The sequence below is a fragment of the Rattus norvegicus genome, chromosome 2 (assembly GCF_036323735.1).
Source record: "Rattus norvegicus strain BN/NHsdMcwi chromosome 2, GRCr8, whole genome shotgun sequence".
Taxonomy (NCBI): Eukaryota; Metazoa; Chordata; class Mammalia; order Rodentia; family Muridae; genus Rattus; species Rattus norvegicus.
The window spans coordinates 176973790-176993934 of NC_086020.1; the positions used below are offsets into that span (position 1 = coordinate 176973790).

Here is a 20145-nt window from a genome sequence, read left to right on the forward strand (position 1 = left end):
TTTCTTTTGTTAAATTGCCCTGGAATCACAGGTATATGGGGCTGTGATTTGCAATTCAATTTGATGACCAGCCTATTTCTTCAAGACAGGATCTCAAGTACTTTATTCTGAGTACTCTGTAGAATCCTGTTTCAAAATAAAACGTGCTTAGTGGTTGAGAACTTGCCTAGCAGATGTGAGACGGCTTGTTCATCTTCCCTCTTGGTGGGCGTGTTGGAAGGATGCTTGAATAACTGAATGAGTGGGCTTTCTGCTCTGGAAAACTGAGTTTAAGGGGGCGATATAACATTCCCAACTTAATGCAACATTTTGGCGTATTCTCAGACTTTCCGCAAGTCCCAGCTGGTATCGATCTGGCTCTCCAGAACAAAACAGCGCAAAAACTCTGTAGTCAGATTTTCGAAGAGCGCTGTGTAACCTAACCTGGATCTGTGCGGAGCCGGAATTGTCCTAAGAACTACAGTTCCCAGAAGGCAGAGCAGAACAAGGGCGGTAGTAGAAAAAGGACTTCCGGACGCTGATGCAGGCCTAATTAGCGCGACAGACAGAGGTACGCTTAGATGGCGGGCAGAGTGGAAAGGTGGAAGAGGGTGGCAGTGACTGGGAATGAATGTCGGATGCAGAGTGGGGAATGGCAAAAGTAATCCTTAGCTTTGATTTTTCTCCCTGCAGCAAACATGACGAAGTTAACACAGTGGCTTTGGGGACTGGCTCTCCTGGGCTCTGCATGGGCTGCCCTGACCATGGGAGCTCTGGGTCTGGAGCTACCTTTACCCTGCCGGGAGGTCCTGTGGCCACTGCCTGCCTATCTGCTGGTGTCCGCTGGCTGCTATGCCCTGGGCACTGTGGGCTATCGCGTAGCTACATTTCACGACTGCGAGGACGCCGCCCGAGAGCTGCAGAGCCAGATCCTGGAGGCCCGAGCTGATTTAGCCCGCAAGGGCCTGCGCTTCTGACACCTGAATCCATTCCAGTTTGGACATCTTTCCCCATTAAAATGCAGTTTTATTTTCTAATCTTGTTTAGTTTTGAGTTTGGAAGATAGCGAATGGGGGTGGGTGGGTGGTTCTGTATACCAGAGATCAAGAAGTGAGGGGCAGGAGAGTCACCTTACCAGGCCTTAGCTTTGCGTTTTGGTGGTATTCTGTCCCCTTCTCAAGATTTTTTATTTTCTGTTTGAAATAGGATGTCATGTATCCCAGACTGGCCTTGACCCTAGCCAAGTGGCCGAGGCTTATCTTGATTCTCTACCTCTTAACTTCTCTAATTACAGGCTAAACCCACCATGACTAGTTTATGTGGTGCCAGGCTTCAAACATGGAAGCTCTCGACTGAACCATATTCCCAAAACAGGTTTATTTGTGTATATTGTTTTAATAAGTAGTCCAACCTGGCCTACAACCTGCTGTGTTGCCCAAGCTACCCTCAACCTGTGATCCTCTTGCTTCACCCTCTTTTTTTTTTTTTTTTTTTGGTTCTTTTTTTCAGAGCTGGGGACCGAACCCAGGGCCTTGCGCTTCCTAGGCAAGCGCTCTACCACTGAGCTAAATCCCCAACCCCTGCTTCACCCTCTTAAGTGCTGGGACTACAGGCTTCCCACCCAAGGCTGGGCAGAAGCATGTATCCCTAACTTCCATTCTCTATAGCTTTCACATTTTAAAGGTCTTCCAGGGTCTTTCTTTTTTTTTTTTTTTTTTGGTTCTTTTTTTTCGGAGCTGGGGACCGAACCCAGGGCCTTGCGCTTCCTAGGTAAGCGCTCTACCACTGAGCTAAATCCCCAGCCCCTTCCAGGGTCTTTCTAACTTCTAGTTCTTTCAGATACCTTTTCTGGTATTCAAGGATTAGTACACTTCCGGCGTGCAGAAAGTCTGAGCCAATCCTACAGACCCAGTCTAGACTCTTGGTCTGTCAAGTCAGGCAGGTTGAGAGTGGTGAAGAACACTTAGCCCTGCAGGCAGGGGTGGGGAACGGTTTATTTTAAGGCACATTCTACAGATACCCCCAGCCTCCACAATGAACAAAGATCATCTCTATTAAAAGCGTGATTTCATCCCATAAGTCCCATCTGATCTAAGATCTTTGGTCCCTTTATTTACAAAGTCATCTTTTTCTCACAACCATTTCATCCATGGTCACAAGGACCAGCGGAAGCAGGAGCTCTGTTTGGTATCAAGTTGGCACTGAGGTGCCAGGGGTCAGGTTTGCAGAAGGCGGTATTTTGTGTCTTGCTCTGGAGGATACTTGTAGAAAAGCACGAGGCGGATAAAGCCGGTAAGGATTCCTGGAAGGTTGGGCACCTGCAATCAAAAAGCTGCTATAAAGACCATGTTAGTTTCTGCTCTGTAGACCGGATGCCCCATCCAGAGTCTGCTTACCGTGATGTATGGGTCTTTGAGGCGAAACCCATAGATAGACCAGGAGGTAGAGGAAAGAAGGGTGGCAATGGTCAGTGAGAAGGAGAGACGCTGGGTTGATTTAGTCTGAATGATCTTGGCCTATGGCAAAAAATATTCTTGGTTCAGCTTCATAGAACCATTCCTGAATCCTTGCCAGAGGAATTTCCTCATGAAAAGGACCATGATCCCTGAGATGTGTCTTTCATCCAGCCCTTTCCTGTATCCCACTCACCCACCTCTGCTGCCGCCTTGACATCTTCCAAGAGCTGGTCCCCCACCCCACCCCTGGAGTATTAGCCAGTGGCCGGCTCAGGGACTCACCAAGTCGGCCAGTGGGGAGAGGTACATGCTGATAGTAAAGACACTGCAGAAGAGGCCTAGCTGCTGAAGCCGAGTCTCAAGGTCCGGCACCAGGAGCCAAAAGTAGCCATAACCCAAGAGAAGGACAGCCAGCAGGGTTGCCGTCTGGAGGAGCACGGCGTGCTGCAGGGGAGAGGCGTCTTACATGTGTGTGTACCCAGAACACTGATCTCTGCTGGAATTGCCTCTTTCTGTCTTCGGCCATGCTCTAATGGGGAAATCAGCTTTTATCCCAGCCTTTTTTATGTCAGTCTCTCACCAGTCCGTTACTTGAAGGAAGTGTCATCTACACAACACTGAGGGTCTCCGGGGAAGGAGAGAGCGTCTTTTTTTCTCCCTCCCTTTTTTATGTGAGCCTCACATACATATACAATAAGAGGCTAGTGAATATTGGTGTGGTTGAATGGGGAAGCAGAGCTAATGGCCGTTAGCCATTGGCCCTGGTCCTAACCCTAAAGGAACTATCAGATAGTTTAGCCCTCTCTCCGTAGACTGTTGGAGAGCACAAAGTATCCTTGACACCACGGGGCTGGGTAAGCCACCAGCCTTTCCAACAAGGGGAGGGTGGGTGGCCCTGTGTGCATTTTTTTTTCTTCTTCTTTTTTCTTTATTTCGGAGGTGGGGACCGAACCCAGGGCCTTGCGCTCTACCACTGAGCTAAATCCCCAACCCCCCTGTGTGCATTTTGAAGGGTTGACTTCATGGGAAGGAGAAGCAGAAGGGCCTTCTAGGAAAAGGAAATAATGCCATCCTGCTAGTCTTTCAGGAAATAAGACTGTAGGCTCTGCCAACATGGCCAGGTGTGGGGCAGAGGTGGGTACATGGGAGGGCCTCTACCTTCTGAGGACTGTAGTGCAGATATGCCAGGATATATAGAGTCTGAAGCACTGCACCCACAGTATTGACGATGATGAGGGTCCCATCTCCCTTCAAGACTCCATAACTCAGCCAGCCCAGGTTGCTGTGAGGGAAGGAGGATTATGGTCCAAGGGGCTGGGGTTGCAGTGGGTCCCCAGGGTTCTCTTGCATCTCCCTCAGCCTTTCCCACCGCAGCCAACAACACTCTCACTTGACATCCGTGGTGAGAAAAGGCAGAAACTGGATGTTGTCCACGCTCCGTGTCCTCTGCATGTGCCTGAGGTCCGAGCTGGAAGGGGACCCAAAGGAAATTATTAGGAGTGGGTAAAAGATTCCTCAGTGCTTGTCACCCATCCTGAACGACAAGCAGATCTCCCCCCTCAGGCCGAGCAGCCAGCCTCGCCTCGGACCCCAGATCATCCAACCCTATTCCACTATCATTCTGGGTTCCAAATGCAGCCAGAAATTGTAGCCACGTCTCTTGACCACTTTCCTTTCTTGACTTCCTGGTCCTGCCCCAGCCCAGTTCATCCGCACTCTCACAGGCCAGTGGAGAACATGCCCAGGGTGAAGAGCACGCAGGCACTGGAAAGGAAAGAGTCTGCCACGCCGCCCGCCTCCATCCCACCGGAGCCTGTTCCCTCGCACTGTGCAGCCCGCCAGCAGCTCAGGCCGGGAGCTGCCGAAGGCGAAGCCCCGCCCCTCCTCGCGGAACTGCGCCGGAACCCGCCCCCGCCCGAACTGCACCGGAACTGGGGACCCTGCCAAATCAGCGCCGCGTGCTGGCCGGGTGGTTTGCTGAAATTTGCGGGCCTGGGTCCTGATCTTGCCCTTCAAATTGCACTTAGTGGTTTTAATATGGTTCCTGCCTTGGTCCCGACCCGGCCTCTCCTCACACCTCACATTCCTTGTATCATTTAGACCACTAGTCTCAACTTTTGTGTTCTTGTATGTTCTTGTGTCCTGGACCACAAACCCCAAATTTAGTCTCACAAGTCTTCAACGTGCTTCCAATCCGTATCAGAAACTTGGTTACCCAGCTTCCGGAGGTTTTCTCTGGAGGTACTTGAAACCTCTTTCTGGTATGTCCCCCAAATAGCAGGAATTGCCATCTCCTTCAGATAGCCTCCCTACGAGACCTACCCTATCCATGGACAACCTACCCCTGGCCCCCTGTTCCAACATACTTGCTGCTGGGAACTTTCCCTCCCAGCCTCCCACGCAGCTGTTCTGGTGGGGCTGCGCACATGCTTAGCTGGCATCCAGCTCACTGACTCACCCAGACAGCACGAGTTACCTGCATGGTAGGCCAAAGCCCAGCACTTGAGGCTGGTGAGGCTCGACAGGAAGAATTTAGAGTGGGTGAGGAGAAGAATCTATTGCCCACTCTTACAGGGAGTTCTGCAGAACCCTCAGAGGAGGAAACACTCCTCCTTTGGCCTGGTAAGACGCACGTATTTTTTTAGAAAGAGGAAGAAATTAAAACTAAGTTGGGTCATATTTTTTTTTCTGATCCTAGCCATTTATTTATTTTGTCTTTTATTTTGTTTTTGTGAGACAAGGTCTCACACCGTAGCCTAGGCTGGCATTGGAATTATGGAAATCTTGTTTCAACCTTCTGAGTGCTAGGGTCATAGGTCAGAGCCATCATGCCTGGCTACTTAAGTATTGTGCTGCTGAGGACTGAACTCAGGGCTGACACACATTAGGTTACATTCTACCTTTTTTTTTTTTTTTTGGAGCTGGGGACCGAACCCAGGGCCTTGAGCTTGCTAGGCAAACACTCTACCACTGAGCTAAATCCCCAACCCCACATTCTACTTTTTTTGAGGTACACCTCCAGCCCTTTATTTTTGCTTTTGAGGCAAGGTCTGAGTAGCTCATGCGATCTCAAATTTTTAACCTTCCCACCTCAGTCACCAGAGGAGCTGTGCATCATACCTGCCCCCGTTGCTTCTGTTTGACGCAGAGCCTAACATACAATAGGGACAGAGTGGTCACGAGTCAACATGGCGGGGCAGAAAAGCATGTCCATTAAAAAACCAAAAACATCACTTTATTATGAATCCAAGAACACTGTATAAAAAACCTCCAGTCGTAGAAATGAACAGACAGCACGTTTATATACAGACACTGTACATGTGGGCCCTGCCCTTTAAGCTAAACTCCACAGACTATACACATGGGCACTGCCCTTACAGCTATACTCCAAAACCAGGCTGCTATAGTCCTCCTGCTGGCACAGCTTCAGGGAATGCTGCCCCAGGGAAGGGGAGGATGCAGTCAGTGCCGGGCTACAAAACTCTCTGGCAGCCCAGCAGGTGGAAATCTTGCAGAGATGCTGGGTCAGCCCAAGCTGTCTCTCTTGTACCTGGCTTCCCCGCAGGAAGCTGTCTCAAGCTTTTCCTTTGGTCAGTTCATCTGCACATTATGGCTTCCTTGGGGAAGGACATTTTTACCAAGTTCAGTGTCCAACTGCATGGCCTCAGGCTCTTTCAGCGCATCTCCCAGTGGGTGCTCTTAATGGGCCAGGTCCGCACAGCTTGTTTCTTTGGCTTAAAGGTAGAAACCACAGGGAAAGGACCTTCTCCACTTCTTTCTCCATCCCTCTGAAGTGGAGGCAGGGATGGCCCAGTTGGGCTGGTTGAACTCCTTTCGGTTAAAACCCTTAATACTGAACCTTTCTGAGGCTTCGTGGTGGCGTCTTGTGCGTGTAGTGGGAGAGGTTCCCAGGGCTGGGGCTTTGGGGGTGCTTAACCCTGCCCCTTAGTCCCGTTCCAATCCGTAAGCCAGGGCAAGCAAATACCTTCACTGAGTTTGCAGCAGCAGCAGTGGTAGGAGCAATACTGCCCAGACCAATGGGAAGAGGCGGGGGGCGGCGCTGTGACCAATGCTGTGCAAAACCTGCACTTCCGGGTCATCTGCCAGGTGAGAAGACAAAGAGAGACAAGGTAAGTGTTTGTATCGGCTTCCGGCCCAACAGGATTTAGCCAGCCCGTGTGTGAGAAAGGAGCCACCTCTACTCCTCAGCCTCCTTAAGCAAACCCCTTCCTGTGACCCAGGCAGCCTGGCTCAGGGTACCTACCTGCTTGGAGTCTCTTCTCCTGTGGGTTGGCATGGGCGTGGGGGCTGTGAGCTGAAAGACAAGAATGGAAGTAGATCAGGCTTTTGGCACCGGGAGGCAGAGAGGCGACTTCCTCCCCATCCCACATGGACAGAAGGAGGCAGAGGGCCAGACACTCACTGATTTTGCCATTGACAGTCACCTTCAACTTCAGGCACTGGGTTTCCTGATGGTAGATAGGTTTGGCTGTAAAATAAACCCATAAGATGTTAAGGAAGGAGCCTTTGCTAGAAGACAGGAGCTCAGATTTGTCTGACGGCTTTCTCAGTGCCCTGATTATTTATATATATATATATATATATATATATATATATATATATATATATTTAATTTGAGGCAGGGTCTCTGCACAGAGCCCTTGCTGCTCTGAGATTGACTATGTAGACAAGGGTGGTCTCAAACTCAAAGATCCACATGCTTCTGCCTCCTGAGTGCTGGAATTAAAGGCGTGCGCCACCACACCCCACTAAGGCTAAGTTTCTCGTCTCCGCCTTCCACCTCCCCATCAGAGGGCTGGGATTACAGATGCACCCCACAGCCCCTGGCTTTTTATGCGAGTTCTGGACAAAGTTTAGATTAAGGCTTGTGTAGTAACTGCTTTTTAAAAAAAACTTAAATAAATTTTGGGATGACAGGATCTCATGAAGCCCAAGCTGGCTTTGAGCACACTATATACAGTCGAGGCTGCCCTTGGACTGCTGATCTTCCTGCCTTTACCTTCTGAGAGCTGGAACCATAGGTAAGCGTAGCCTCCCTCCCTTCCTCCTTCCCTTCCTTTCTGTATAAGATATGTATTCAGCGTGTGTGTGTGTGTGTGTGTGTGTGTGTGTGTGTGTGTGTGTGTCCCATGTTTAGAGGTCAGAGGACAGTTTGTGAAAACAAGTTCTCTCCTTCAGTCACGTGGGGGCTGGGGATCAATTTCATGTTGTCAGGTTGGCAGTAAGCGCCTTTTTATTTGCTGAGCTATCTCATTGGCTCTCTCTCTCTCTTTCTTAAAAGACCTTATTGATTTTTTTTTTAAAGATTTATTTATTTATTTATTTATTATAAGTATGCTGTAGCTGTCTTCAGACACACCAGAAGAGGGTATCAGATCTCATTACAGATGGTTGTGAGCCACCATGTGGTTGCTGGGAATTGAACTCAGGACCTCTGGAAGAGCAGTCAGTGCTCTTAACCACTGAGCCATCTCTCCAGCCCGACCTTATTGATTTTATGTGTATGAATACACTGTTGCTGTCTGCAGGCACACCAGAAGAGGGCATCAGATCCCATTACAGATGGTTGTGAGCCACCATTGTGGTTACTGGGATTTGAACTCAGGACCTCAGTGCTCTTAACTGCTGAGCCATCTCTTCACACACACCCCTTACCCCTTTGTGACAAGGTCTCTATACGTAGCCCAGGTTAGCTTTAAACTAACCTTCCCAGGCCTTCTTGCTTTGGCCTCCGCAGTGCTAGAAACTGTAGGTGTGTTTCGCCAGACCTGGACCTGGTCGCTTTAATTTCATTCTCCTCTCTGCACTTGATTTGAAAATTTAATCTTTAAAATATTTTTGGGGCTGGGGATTTAGCTCAGTGGTAGAGCGCTTACCTAGGAAGCGCAAGGCCCTGGGTTCGGTCCCCAGCTCCGAAAAAAAGAACCAAAAAAAAAAAATAAATAAATAAAATAAAATATTTTTAAATTAATTTTATGCATGCGAGTGTTTTGCCTGAGTACTGTGCTGTGTACCTAGCGCTTTCAGAGGTCAGAAAAGGACACTGGATCCTCTGGAGCCAGAGATACGTTAGATTTGAGCTGCTATGTGGTGCTATGATTCGACCAGTGCTCTGACCTGATGGACCATTCCTATTAAATCCTTTTTAGGCACAGTCTCCTCCAGCCCACACCCGACCTGCCTGGCTGGCTACCCTTGTTGTTACCTTCAGTCGTTAACTACTTTCTGATCAGTGTGCAGCCCCAGATTCTATTCTCTGGAACAACGCTCAGCTTAAGCCGTGGAGTGACAGGGCCGTCCCTGTCCCTTCCACACGTCCCATTCTCACATTTCCCAGCTGAAGTTGGGTGAGGTCTTCGTGGTGTAATCTCCCTTTCCCTGGACCATTTTCTACCATGCTGACCTAGACTCAGCCAGAAGAGTAAGGCCTGGATCTAGTCTTTACAAAGCCCCTGGCCTGGTAGGTCTCGGAATTCATCCACAGGTTTCTGCCACTCTCAGGAGAAAAGTCTGAACCCCTACTGGTATTTGGGGCCCAAGAATCTGTCCTACCCACTTTCTAAGCCCAGCACTTGGTTTCCTGTTCGCCTTTTTTTCTGGAGCTGCCACCCTCCCTTTGCCCGTGCGCCCTCCTGTCCAAGTCATTCCGTACTTGGCCTTTTCTGTCTTTGACCTTGGGCAGGTACACGGGTTATTTTCCCAAGTGTCAGGGCTGGAGAGATGACTCAGCAGTTAAGAGCACAGGCTGCTCTTCCAGAGGTCCCGAGTTCAAATCTCAGCAACCACATGAGTGGTAATGGCATCCAATACCCTCTTCAGGTGTGTCTGAAGACAGGGTACTCATTTACATTTTCCCAAGTGTCTGGTGCTGTCTATCACACGCCCTTCTCTTGGCCCGATGATTTATTCGGAGTCCTTCCTAGCTTCGGAGGACAGGGGCTGGGAGTACTTTTTATCTGTGTGCCCATTTACACAACAGCGCCTAAGACACACCTGAAGCTCAAACCACACCCCTGAGGAGTTTAGACCTGGAAGGGGAGGCTCTCTGCTACTTGATTCCCCATTAAGCATTCGGCCACCCATGCTCTGAGGCCGGTCCCTTGTGCACTCACAGATGTAGTAGTAGCTGTGTCCTTCCTTGAACTCCTTGCCCAAGGTGAAAGGCGTGAAGCGCTGGAATTTCTCAGACAGCTTCTCCGGGCCGTGCTTGGCACTGGGCTGGTTGCACTTCCAGCGAACCTGGTCCTTGGACTGGGGCTCGCATGTCACATACTCCTGGTGTTCCACCATGTACAGCGTGTATCTCTCCATGGCAGCATCTGCCACAGAGTCGTCCTCGTAATGTGGGCAGATGATGTCCAGATAGTCATTCAGCTGCACGTGCACGGTGTAGTCCTCCTCTCGGAACCTGAGCCCAGGTGAAGCAGGAGGAAGCGGTTCAGTCAGAAGTCAGCCCAGAGCCTCGAGCTTCCAGTGTATTACATCGTCCCTCGTATTTCACACTGGGGTCCCAAAGACGTCTCCAGAACCTCAACTCCCATATTTACTGATCTTGGCTTCTTCATTCCCTCACTACCATCTCCTACTCAAAATCCAAATAACATCCACTAAGCATCTCTCAGGTACCGAAGCCTTCTAGAACGCCTCAGGTATTTCCCCAAGGACTCGCTTCTAAACATTTCAGGAGCTCACTTGCCTTTCTATTCTATTGATGGATGTTTCCCCGGGGACTTCCTTAAATGCTGGTAGACTGCACCGTGGCTGGTCTGTGCTTAGGAGCCCAGGCCTCTTTCTCTTTACCACACTGCCGAGCCCCTGTCACATCTCTGTCTGTACTTACCCCGTCCTGCCCCTCACCCATTCTCCCTCAGATTCCCACTATACTTCAGCACCCCGATCCCCAGTCCAAACCCAGATTCACAGATAATCAAACCCTATCAGTTTACCTCAGATCTCCTTTTCCTGTTACTTGTGTTTATGCCCTGATCTCCTCCTTCCATTTTCTCACTCCTGAAAATCGCTGTGATTTTATCTCCAAGAGTAACAATTTCACCTTCCCCTGATGAGAGGCTGCAGTTCTGAGACCAGAGACTGCCTCTGCCCTCCTCTTCTCCCCAGGTGGAGCCAGCTCCCCTCCCCAGTTGGTCCCCTCAAGCCCTGCAGGCTCCAGCCTGACTGCCCACCGGCCCCTCCCCATGAGCCCCAGACACCTGGCTCCAGGCTGGGTAGGGTCTTAGCTGTAGGAAAGTGCTTCCCTCCTCCCGCTGAAAGCCAGTCAGCTTCTCTGAATTCCCCCAAGCACCGCCAGGAGATGCTCTGCAGAGCTGGCTGCCAACTTGCTTTAAACCAAAGTCCTTGGCATGGGTGGTGCCCATGGTGATGGTGGGGTTCCATGGTGGCCACCCACCACCCGGTCATCATGATCCTTTAGAGCCCTGGCCTTGCAACAGCTTGCAGCCTCTAGAACTAGGCTTAGCAGGCCCCTCCCCCACCCCGGGGGAAAAGAGAGAGAAGCAGAGGGAGGCTTTTAAAATTCCTCTCTGGAGAGATAAACATAGAAGCCATTTCAGAACAGGTATTTCAGCTCTGGGCCTGGCGTCTTTCCCCTATTCCCGTGATGGGCACTGACTCACTCATGCCTCATCCACCTCTGCTACCCGCCCAGGCGCTCCTGGGAGCATGTGAGATTTTACCTTGTCAAATGTGAGCTGCCCCCTGGACCCCAGGACAGCCCAGTACCGGTTTGCCCAGTGCCAGCTTCTGGGCAAAAGGAGCAGAGAAGTCTGAAGAGCTAGGGTACCTCTCTCCAGGACCAGGGTCCAGCTCACAGTGGCACCTTTCTCTGACACTGCCTCTGCCTGGAGCCTGGTGATCCCAGGACTAATGCCCACTACCCTGAGTCACCTATGCAACCCTACACCCGCCCTGTTCATTGCCACCTCATCTCTTCCCCCAAGCTGGGCCTGGCTAGACCGCCCATGACCTCCACTCTAGACGGACTTTCCTGTAGCTGTAAATAAGACAGGGTATGTGTGTGTCCAGAGGGCCAGGGCTGAAGCTATACTTAGCGTCCTATCTCCTACACTTAGCCCGCCCCTGACACTTAGTCTCCATCTGGAAAAGGGGGTTACATTAGTGGTGGAGAAGACAGGGAGGGGGGTAAGGAAGAGGCTCCTTCCTGAAAGAGAGGAAACCTGGGAGCTTGGGAACGGAAAAGGCCAGGGTTCCCCCCTCCCTACTCATGGCTTCCTGTCCCCTCCTCCTCCTTCAGCCAACACCTGGCATGGGCATAAACAGGGACTTTGCTCTTTCCCACTACCAGGACGGGACTAGGTCAGGGAGGCAAGGGGCAAGGCCCAAGGGCTGGCTGGGAGGTGGTAGTTAGTACCCGGGGCTGGGAAGGCACCCCCTTTAGGGGTGGCAGCTGGCTTCATCTTGCCCTCTGACATGCCCTAGACAACAGACCCTCAATAGGCAATGCCAGAGGAAACTGGCTCACTGGAGCTAGGAGTGGTTTAGTGGTATTTTGTGGCCTCGACCCCTCACCTCAACTGCTAGGCCGCTTTCTCCTTGGTCCACCATACCTCCCTCTTAGGTTTTGCCCATTACTGTTCTCCTAACTTGAGGAAACTCAAGGGCAAGAACAAAGGGCCCGGCAGTGTCTTCCTCTCAATACCATTTGCTTCATTGCCCTAAAACCTGCCCGGGAGAAATTACCTCCTTCCTGTTACAGCCTTTGTAGCCCTGTGAAGCCCCACTCGGCTCCTCCCCAAGCTTTCCAGTGACACTACTCCTCTTACCGGTTCCTTAGTGTGACCACCTCAGCCACTCCCTTGGTCTACCCATGCTCAGCATGTGCCTAATTTATGCCTCCCTCTCCAAAATCCTCGGAGGTACTCTCCAGACTCATCTTAAATACAGACTGCATACCTAATACCCCAAACGTGGGTCTCTCCTAAGGGTCTTCCCAGGGCTACTCTGAGCATTGTGCTTACTCTTGATGGCAAGAGTCGTCAGTAGGTGCCTGTCAGGATACAAATGCCCAAGTGGCACACCAAAAAGGGAGTCCACAGAAGTTTCGAGGGGGTACTTAAAGAACCCCCAGAGGCCAGGCCAACGTTCCACTATCAAGGCAGGAGCGCTCAGCATGAGAGCCTTACTTTAGAGTGATAGGATGCCAAAGGACTGAAACAGCGCCTGTGCAAGTAGGCATGAGCAGGTTTCTGCCCTGGTCCGCTGTTGCCAGGTACTAAGGGGAGATACAGACTGAGGTGAGGAGCTATAGAATCCTTCCCACCCCTGACCAGGGGTTGGCAGGGACAGTTACCCTGGGAAAGGGCATTGCCAACCCGGCACCCAGGCTGCCAGGGAGTCCCATGGCTTACTTGGGATTTGAACTGTTCCAGAAGACGATGTGGCGGTCAGCAGCGGCCAGACTGCAGCACAGACCCAAGAGAGGGGCCCAAAGGAACTCCATAGCGCGGGGCCGGGCCGGGCCAGGCCAGGACGAAAGCTCCGCAGTGTAAGGTTCCCACTGGCTTCTCCACGGTACAGTAGGCACCACGATCACAAATCTGGCCTCTTTGCTGCTCGACTCCGCCTTTTGGGCTGGCGCCGCTCGACACCCGCCCCGCCCCCGCCCCGCCCGGCGCGCGCTGCCCCAGGGCTTGGTGGCTACCGAGGTGGAGGAAGGGAAAAGGCTTTGGAAGGGAGGACTCCGGTACCTCAGGGACGGAGAGCGCTCCGGGGTCTGCACAGATCCTCCCATAGCTGTGTGTTTACTTACGGGGGCGGCGAGTGTAGGGGCGCGGGGGGGTTCTATGTGAGACTCTGTAGGCTTTGTGGGAGCTGGAAAAAGGGAAGAACTTACACGTGTGGGTCTGGGAACCATTGCAGCGAGGGGCGCCAATCTTGTCAGGGTGCGAGGTGGGGATATAACCACACCTTTCCTGAGATTCACACCCAGGTCCGTGCACTCGTCTTCTCACACTCTCTCGTGATCATCCCCACCCCCCATATCACTCCTCCATGCCTAGACTCTGGCTTGGCTGCCCCTCCCCACACAGACGCGACTGTTTGTTTTTGTTGGGTTTGTCAATGTTGTCTTTGTTCAAGAGATTGTGTCATCGCTTCGATGCCGGGAATAAAGTACGACGTTGTATGTGATCAAGTGTGTAACGTGTGCGGTCAGGACTAAGGGCTCCTCAGCCCATCAGTACTTTATGCGAGAACTCACAGGACCCTTGGGCTCACGGGGTGTGGGGGGTGTTATTAATTTTTTTCTATAGCGCCAAAGTACACTAATGATCTGTTTATATGTTTCACGTGTGTCTTGAGCGAATGCGTTCTTGCAGATGGAATGTGGGAATATAGTCATGAAGGGTGGCAAACTAACCGACACATGTACATATGGCGTGTGTAAATGCGTGTGATGGCGGGTAGGTGTAAAGACACTTGTGTGTGGAAGCGTGTGAAACGCCTGACATACATATGCTAATGTTTGTGAACAGTGTGTGAAGATGAGGAGAGACGTGTTTGGGCGTGCAGCGGGGGTGGGCTGGAGTGGGGGTAGTTTGGGCGGCTGTGTTTGACCCACGTCTGACTTGGGTCTTCCAGTCGGTGGGCTCAGTACCAGGCTCAGAACCCCTCCCCCGCTCCATGTAAACAACCCTGCAGGAATTCACCTCTCGAATCAGCAGCTGTCTGGAGAGGGGTTGGCGGCGTCTGCGCCTGAGTTGGAGCTGGCGGGCAGGTGTTTGATTAGGCTCGAGTGCATTCTTGGAGCTGTAAAGTCAAAAGCTGAGTGTTTGGTAGTTTGCGCGTGTGTGGCGATGTGCCTGTGTGCGTTGCAGGGTGTGATGGGCGGGGGTTTCCGTCCCTGGCCTCCCTTCTTTGCGGCTGCGCATCAGAGCAAGCCGAAGACCCGGGGCTCTTTGCAGTGTCCGGCCCAGCTTCCTAGGCTTCCAGGCCGTTTCATCCCGGTTTTTTACGGCCAGGCTTGGCGGCAGACCCTGTAATTACATCGGGCCAAGACGCCGTGGCCAGTTCGGTGCTGAGCCTGCAGAGGAGGAGCTTGGAATTGAGGAGGGCTCTGGCTTTCCTCCTCCCCTTCCAGGAGGTGGGCCCTGCTTGTGGCTCTCACCATAAATATTTACAGAGCTCCAACTAGGTGCCGCGCCCCGTAACCCCGCGCCTGGGTCAGGGTCCGGCTTTGCACTAGCACACGCCATCTGCGCGCACACCTGCCCTAGAGGACGTGCTAGAGTCCCATGCAGATACTAGGTGCGGCTCGCCCCTCCCTCCGGGTTCGAAGTTTAACCGCAGCCCTGGGGAAGCACCTCACGCGCTTTTTGCTCACCTGGAGGAACACCTAGGTGAAAGTCTCCCACGCGCCCCTCCTGGTGCGAGTACTCCCTCCCAGTTCCTTTGCTTCATAGGATTTTGTTTTGTTCTTTTCTGAGTTGCGGGCGCAAGCACTAAAAGTAGCCGGACAGTGTTTGTTGAGTGATGTCACTCACTATAAAGGTGTAAACTGTGGCTGCTGAGAAACTCGCAGGGAGTTAGGCAGTGGTACATCTTTAGAGAAAATAGCCCAAGATTGCCTCCAGAGGAGACTCGGCTTTAGGCCCGATCACCTCTGCTGGCTGCCAGTCTCCCTGGGCTCAGCCTAGCGTAGACACGTCTGCCTCCTGCCTGCCGGAGAGTAAGGCTAGAGTAAGCTAGATGGAGAGGGTGCCGGAAACTTGCCACCGACTGGACGCAAAGCCTCTGGTTTAGGACGGTCGCCAGAATTTTCACTTCAGACCTTGATCCTATCCATGTATTTGCGCTTTTAGAGGTAGCTCATCTGTTTTGGCTACCCCTTGACTGGTTATTGCCCCTTAGAGCGTAAGAATGAGGCTAAGTCAAATTCTCTGCCCTCCGGGAGTCCTGAAGTCGGTAGTTGGGCACATGTTTTCCTGGACTTGGGTAGTAGAGGAAATACGCCTGGCAAAACAATCTTGTTAAGTGCTGAAACTCAGATCTGTCACCGCACAGTCGCACGAGTGCTCCTGGAACCGCTGCGCCGACTGGTGGGCGGAGAGGAGAGTTTCAGGCTCTGTGAGACAGGGACGTGGACAATAGGAGGGACTTCAGAACGCGGAATAAATCTAGGCCTCCTGGGCATCGCAGTTCTAGCTTGCCCTGGCGTGTCTGGCTTTGTTTGGGGCTACCTGTTACCCTAAACTTGTGTACCTGCGTTGTCTCTCAGCACTCCCATCCCCAGGCAAACATCTGTGCTAAGTGGCAAATATGTATGAGGTGTCTGTCTGGGGAAAATCCCTCTGTGAATCTCTTCTGGGAATTTTTTGGGGGGTAGGGTTAACTCTGGGTGTGCTGGGTGGGGGTGGGGAGAGCCTGTTCCCACAGAGAGCACTGTCTACCCTAAGGCAACTTTTCCAGACTGGAGCAGCCACAAACATTCAGCAGCATGACTTGATGCTTCAGGCCCCAGGGCATCTCTGGGTATTTGGATGAGGCAGTAGAACAGTGGGCCCTGAATTCGGAGCCACTTCTGCCTCACTCTGAAACTAATTTAGGAAAGTAAAGTCTACAGTGTCTCACTCTGTATACAGAGCAAGATGTGTGCACGGTTTTTTTGTTTTTTGTTTTTTCCAGTTTGGAAAATAGAGGGAGTAAAGAAAAGAGTTTCTAATGAGGGTCCCCCCCCCATTTTAGATAGGGCATCATTAATATGTATCCCTGACTGTTCTCAAACTTGTTATATAAACCAGGCTGGCCCAAACTTATAGAGATCTGTCTTCCTCTGCCTCTTGAATGCTGGCTTTATAGGCAAGAGTTACAGGGCTGGAGATCTGGTGTAGCATTTAAGCTCACTGGCTGCCCATCCAGAGCACCAGTATTCTAATCCCAGTACCTACTTGGTGGCTTGAAGCCCGTTCAATGGGATCAAGGCCCACTTTGTGTCTCTGAGGCAGGGACATGTAAGTGGTGCAGAGAACTCCGTGCAAGGCAAATCATCTACACACATTTTTTTTTTTTTTTGGTTCTTTTTTTTTCGGAGCTGGGGACCGAACCCAGGGCCTTGCGCTTCCTAGGTAAGCGCTCTACCACTGAGCTAAATCCCCAGCCCCCACATTTTTTTTTAAAGAGGAAAAAAAACTTAAATAAATCACATGGACTGAAGGGATAGATTAGTCATTAAAAGGCTGGGCTATCGGGTTGGTGGGAACACAGGCTTTTAACCTCAGCACTTGGGAGGCAGAGGCCAGAGGATCTCTGTGAGTTTGAGGCCAGTCTGGTCTACAGAGCAAGTTCCAGGGCAGACAAGGCTACCCAGAGACACCCTGTTTCAAAAAACAAAACACAAAGGCTAGACCCACAACCAAAAATCAAAACAAGCCAGCCGGTGGTGGCGTACACCTTTCATCCCAGCACTCGACTTGTTTGGAAAAACCAAAACCAAAGCCAGCAAACAGTCAATCATCTGACAGCACTCTTTGGATAGAATTATGAACATGACTCATTTCTGCTGGGACAATGATGCTTAATATTTGATTGTCAGCAGGAGACAAAGGTGGGAAGAGGAAGGCTTGGGCTGAATGTGGGCGCCACTGTACCCTAGGCCGGGGACATCTGGATTGAATGAAAAGGAAAAGCAAACAAATGGGTCCTCTTAGTGCTTTCTGACCATAGCTGCCCATGACCGGCTGCCTCCCATTCCTGCCGTCAAGTCCTCCCTGCTGTGGTACACTGTACTCTTAACTCAGAGCCAAAGTAAAATCTTCCTTCAGTTGCTTTTGGAAGGTATTTTTGTCCTGGCTGTGAGAAAAGTAATTAATACAGGACTTTCCTCTGATTACCACCCCGACAGAGTCTGTTTCCATTACATACAAACTCACATACCATACATTTAACTCCAGAAATGAGAAGCTTGTTATAACACACTAAGCACGAGTTCTGCCCACCAGGGGGCCACACCCCAGCCCTGGAATTGGTTTATTTTTCAAACCTAAGACCCATGCATCGGAGACAAACCCTCTAATACTGGTCTACATTCCCTGGTGTCCATGGGCTGGCTTTACTCTCACGATCCATTTGCCACAGCCTCTTAACTTCTGAGAGTACAGGCATGAGCCACCATACTCAGCTGCAAAAAAAAAGAAAAAAAAAAAAGAAAGAAAAAAGAAAAAAAGAAGAAAAAAGCGTTTGCTATTGCAAGTCAGAGTCAAAAGCTTTGTCTTACCTGAAAAGACATTAGAGGATACTTACATTCTCATCTACATGAAAGAGGACAGGATAGAGGAACGGATGTGCAGAGAGTGCTCTGGCATAGCAGACATCCTGGAATATCAGACCAAATCTGGTGGAGTGGGAGGAGAGGAGACAGAAGCTGATGTGGTGATCATGTTGCCAAGGACCCCAATACCATGCTTCAGAAGACTGCTTAAGTGCAAGGTGCTTAGCTGGGAACCACACTCAGTTGTCTTTTTTTTGTTTGTTTGTTTTTTTAAGATTTATTTATTTATTATATATGAGTACACTGCAGCTGTCTTCAGACACACCAGAAGAGGGCATCAGATCTCATTTACAGATGGTTGTGAGCCACCATGTGGTTGCTGGGATTTGAACTCAGGACCTCTGGAAGAGCAGTCAGTGCTCTTAACCACTGAGCCATCTCTCCTCTCCCAGAGTTGTCTTTTAATAAAAAGAAAATCAGTCGCTGTGGGGAGTGGAAGCCGGATGGAGGTGGGGGTCAGGGGTGGAGGGGTAGAACTCAGTGACAAGGGTTCCAGTGTGATCTGGCTTGTGAACAGGTGCTTGCAGGACAGGATGGAGGCAGTCAGAGCTGAACAGTGGGCACAGGCAGGGAGAGTTCAGGGGCAGTGGCTAGCAGCATGCAGCTCAGAGGCAGGAGACTCCGCAGACTCTGCCGAGCAAGGGCCCAGGACGCTGCACCAGTGCTGTGGGCTGGAAGTGACATGATAATAGACAGCAACAGTACTTCAACCGGAAACCCTAGGCCAACCTACAATCCCAGTACCAGGAAGGCAGAGGCAGGGGGATATCTGATCTGCGGACTTCAAGGCCAGTCTGACCTACATAGTGAGTTTCAGGAGGCACAGAGAGATCCTGTCTTAAAAAGCAACTACAAACCCAGAAACCCTTCCTCACCTTAGAGGACACCAGAGGTCCAATCCTCTCTACCTGTCTGCTCTGCTGTCTCAGGAGCCTGGTTGACAAGGTCCGTGCCGGAAGGGAACTCCGTCCTCTGTGAATGGCATGGTCATTCACCATCTTGAAATCAGAGTAGCTGACAGGATCAGGGATATTAATAGCCCCTGTGGAAAGCTGAGAGATGAAGGAAGTCTCATTAACCCCTCACCTGAGATCTGAGGACTCCTGTGTGCCCTGCACTCCCACATGTATGTAATCCTGCCACAGCTTATGGCCCCTGGTCTCTGTGTGTGCATGTGTGTGTGAGTGTGTGTGTTAGCGTTTATAGGAAAGAGAATGCTAACTAAAGGGGAGGCTTTTGTGAGGTGGTTCCTCATGCATGGTGGAGTTTTGTCTTTTGTTTGTTTGGGTGATGCGATTGTTTGGGGGTTTCCTCCTCCTCCTCCTCCTCCTCCTCCTCCTCCTCCTCCTCCTCCTCCTCCTCCTCCTCCTCCTCCTCCTCCTCTTCTTCTTCTTCTTCTTCTTCTTCTTCTTCTTCTTCTTCTTCTTCTTCTTCTTCTTCTTCTTCTTCTTCTTCTCTTTATATGAGTACACTGTAGCTGTCTTCAGACACACCAGAAGAGGGCATCAGATCCAATTACAGATGGTTATAAGCCACCATGTGGTTGCTGGGAATTGAACTCAGGACCTCTGGGAGAGCAGTCAGTGCTCTCAGCTGCTGAGCCACTTCTCCTGCCCGGGGTTAACCTTGTCTAACCCTTTGTCATGTTCCTGTAAGTTCTTGGCTCACCACATGGGACCACCACTGCTGCTCAGTCTGGTATGACTAGATGCTCACATCTCCTGAGGAAAAGTCACACAACACTGCCTCATAGAGCCATCTTCACGCTTCAGGGGCCACACAGTAAGGAAAGGTGGCAAGTGTCCCCAGAACACGCTCTCTTTCAGGTTTGGTGCAGCTTCAGGCTAGCCTCAGCTCTTCAGTGTGGGACCCAAACAGGGACTTTTATGTACACATCGGGCAAGCTTTCTACCACTGAGGTACACCTCTGTCCTCTTTTGCTATTTTGTTTGAGACCAAGGATCTTGCTAAATTGCCCAAGCTACCCTTGAAGACCCAAACTAGCTTTGAACTCTCAACCCTCCTGTTTCATCCTCTAAGGTAGCTGGGCTTGCAGGTGTGAGCAACCATATAATACTTTTCCAATTATGAATAAGATGATCACCTTGGAAAGTTTGGAAAAACAGAGAACAATATTACCCATGAGAGCTGCCTCTGAAATGCATGAACTTTGACTCCTTCCCAGATTCTATAATTCTTGTGGCAAACACCCTGAGACGTTATGGCTCGATGCTCAGGGGGCCAGGGTAGATTCTCTTATATTTGCTGTAGGATTTATGATAGTATTGTTCATCTGTGCCTTTGATGTGCGCTCTCTGGTCTTTATGGGCCAGTGCAAACACCTGAGCAGTTAAGGAGAATGAGGCTCAGATAGGACAGGTGCTATTT

At 50.9% G+C, this 20145-nt stretch overlaps 3 protein-coding genes and 1 long non-coding RNA gene across 8 annotated transcripts; 1 reads left to right on the plus strand and 3 right to left on the minus strand.

The window, feature by feature from the left end:
- The first annotated feature begins 500 nt into the window (after positions 1 to 500).
- Dpm3 (dolichyl-phosphate mannosyltransferase subunit 3, regulatory) lies at positions 501 to 1016 on the plus strand. 2 transcript variants are annotated; one of them, NM_001109331.2, is made up of 2 exons: positions 501 to 550; positions 673 to 1016. In NM_001109331.2, exon 2 carries the CDS (start codon positions 678 to 680, stop codon positions 954 to 956), a length of 279 nt encoding a protein of 92 aa, NP_001102801.1. In that variant the 5' UTR covers positions 501 to 550; positions 673 to 677; the 3' UTR covers positions 957 to 1016. The 2 variants fall into 2 exon arrangements, with proteins under 2 accessions (NP_001102801.1, XP_038958890.1); XM_039102962.2 differs by having other exon boundaries at positions 548 to 580.
- Positions 1017 to 1954: 938 nt separating this feature from the next.
- Positions 1955 to 4335, minus strand: Slc50a1 (solute carrier family 50 member 1). 2 transcript variants are annotated; one of them, NM_001106445.1, is made up of 6 exons: positions 4158 to 4335; positions 3826 to 3903; positions 3594 to 3717; positions 2718 to 2879; positions 2376 to 2495; positions 1955 to 2297 (listed from the first exon to the last, which is right to left on the minus strand). In NM_001106445.1, the coding sequence occupies exons 1-6, from the start codon at positions 4235 to 4237 to the stop codon at positions 2196 to 2198; spliced, it is 666 nt and encodes a 221-aa protein (NP_001099915.1). In that variant the 5' UTR covers positions 4238 to 4335; the 3' UTR covers positions 1955 to 2195. The 2 variants fall into 2 exon arrangements, with proteins under 2 accessions (NP_001099915.1, XP_063137685.1); XM_063281615.1 differs by having other exon boundaries at positions 1956 to 2311; positions 4158 to 4330.
- A 1309-nt stretch (positions 4336 to 5644) lies between these two features.
- Positions 5645 to 14886, minus strand: Efna1 (ephrin A1). 3 transcript variants are annotated; one of them, XM_063282651.1, is made up of 7 exons: positions 14815 to 14886; positions 14141 to 14240; positions 12842 to 13304; positions 9569 to 9864; positions 6859 to 6924; positions 6700 to 6750; positions 5649 to 6535 (listed from the first exon to the last, which is right to left on the minus strand). In XM_063282651.1, exons 3-7 carry the CDS (start codon positions 13222 to 13224, stop codon positions 6423 to 6425), a joined length of 909 nt encoding a protein of 302 aa, XP_063138721.1. In that variant the 5' UTR covers positions 13225 to 13304; positions 14141 to 14240; positions 14815 to 14886; the 3' UTR covers positions 5649 to 6422. The 3 variants fall into 3 exon arrangements, with proteins under 3 accessions (NP_446051.2, XP_063138721.1, XP_008759450.1); NM_053599.3 differs by lacking the exons at positions 14141 to 14240; positions 14815 to 14886 and having other exon boundaries at positions 5645 to 6535; positions 12842 to 13032; XM_008761228.3 differs by lacking the exons at positions 12842 to 13304; positions 14141 to 14240; positions 14815 to 14886 and adding an exon at positions 11150 to 12823.
- A 2529-nt stretch (positions 14887 to 17415) lies between these two features.
- On the minus strand, positions 17416 to 18773 carry LOC102550325 (uncharacterized). The gene is made up of 3 exons (NR_110715.1): positions 18633 to 18773; positions 17730 to 17820; positions 17416 to 17607 (listed from the first exon to the last, which is right to left on the minus strand). It is a non-coding gene; the product is annotated as an uncharacterized LOC102550325 (long non-coding RNA).
- Positions 18774 to 20145: the final 1372 nt, after the last annotated feature.

Bases quoted from the DNA above. Each gene is read 5' to 3' on its own strand.
- Dpm3 (NM_001109331.2), top strand. From the start codon at position 678: ATGACGAAGTTAACACAGTGGCTTTGGGGACTGGCTCTCCTGGGCTCT.
- Slc50a1 (XM_063281615.1), bottom strand. From the start codon at position 4,237: ATGGAGGCGGGCGGCGTGGCAGACTCTTTCCTTTCCAGTGCCTGCGTG. The intron at 2,496-2,717 runs GTGAGTCCCTGA...TTTTTGCCATAG, and splicing joins TCTCCCCACTGGCCGACTTG to GCCAAGATCATTCAGACTAA. The intron at 2,312-2,375 runs GTAAGCAGACTC...TCTTTATAGCAG, and splicing joins TCAAAGACCCATACATCACG to CTTTTTGATTGCAGGTGCCC.
- Efna1 (XM_063282651.1), bottom strand. From the start codon at position 13,224: ATGGGAGGATCTGTGCAGACCCCGGAGCGCTCTCCGTCCCTGAGGTAC. The intron at 6,925-9,568 runs GTGAGTGCACAA...TTTATTTTACAG, and splicing joins ACACAGCTACTACTACATCT to CCAAACCTATCTACCATCAG. The intron at 6,536-6,699 runs GTAGGTACCCTG...CTCACCTGGCAG, and splicing joins GGAGAAGAGACTCCAAGCAG to ATGACCCGGAAGTGCAGGTT.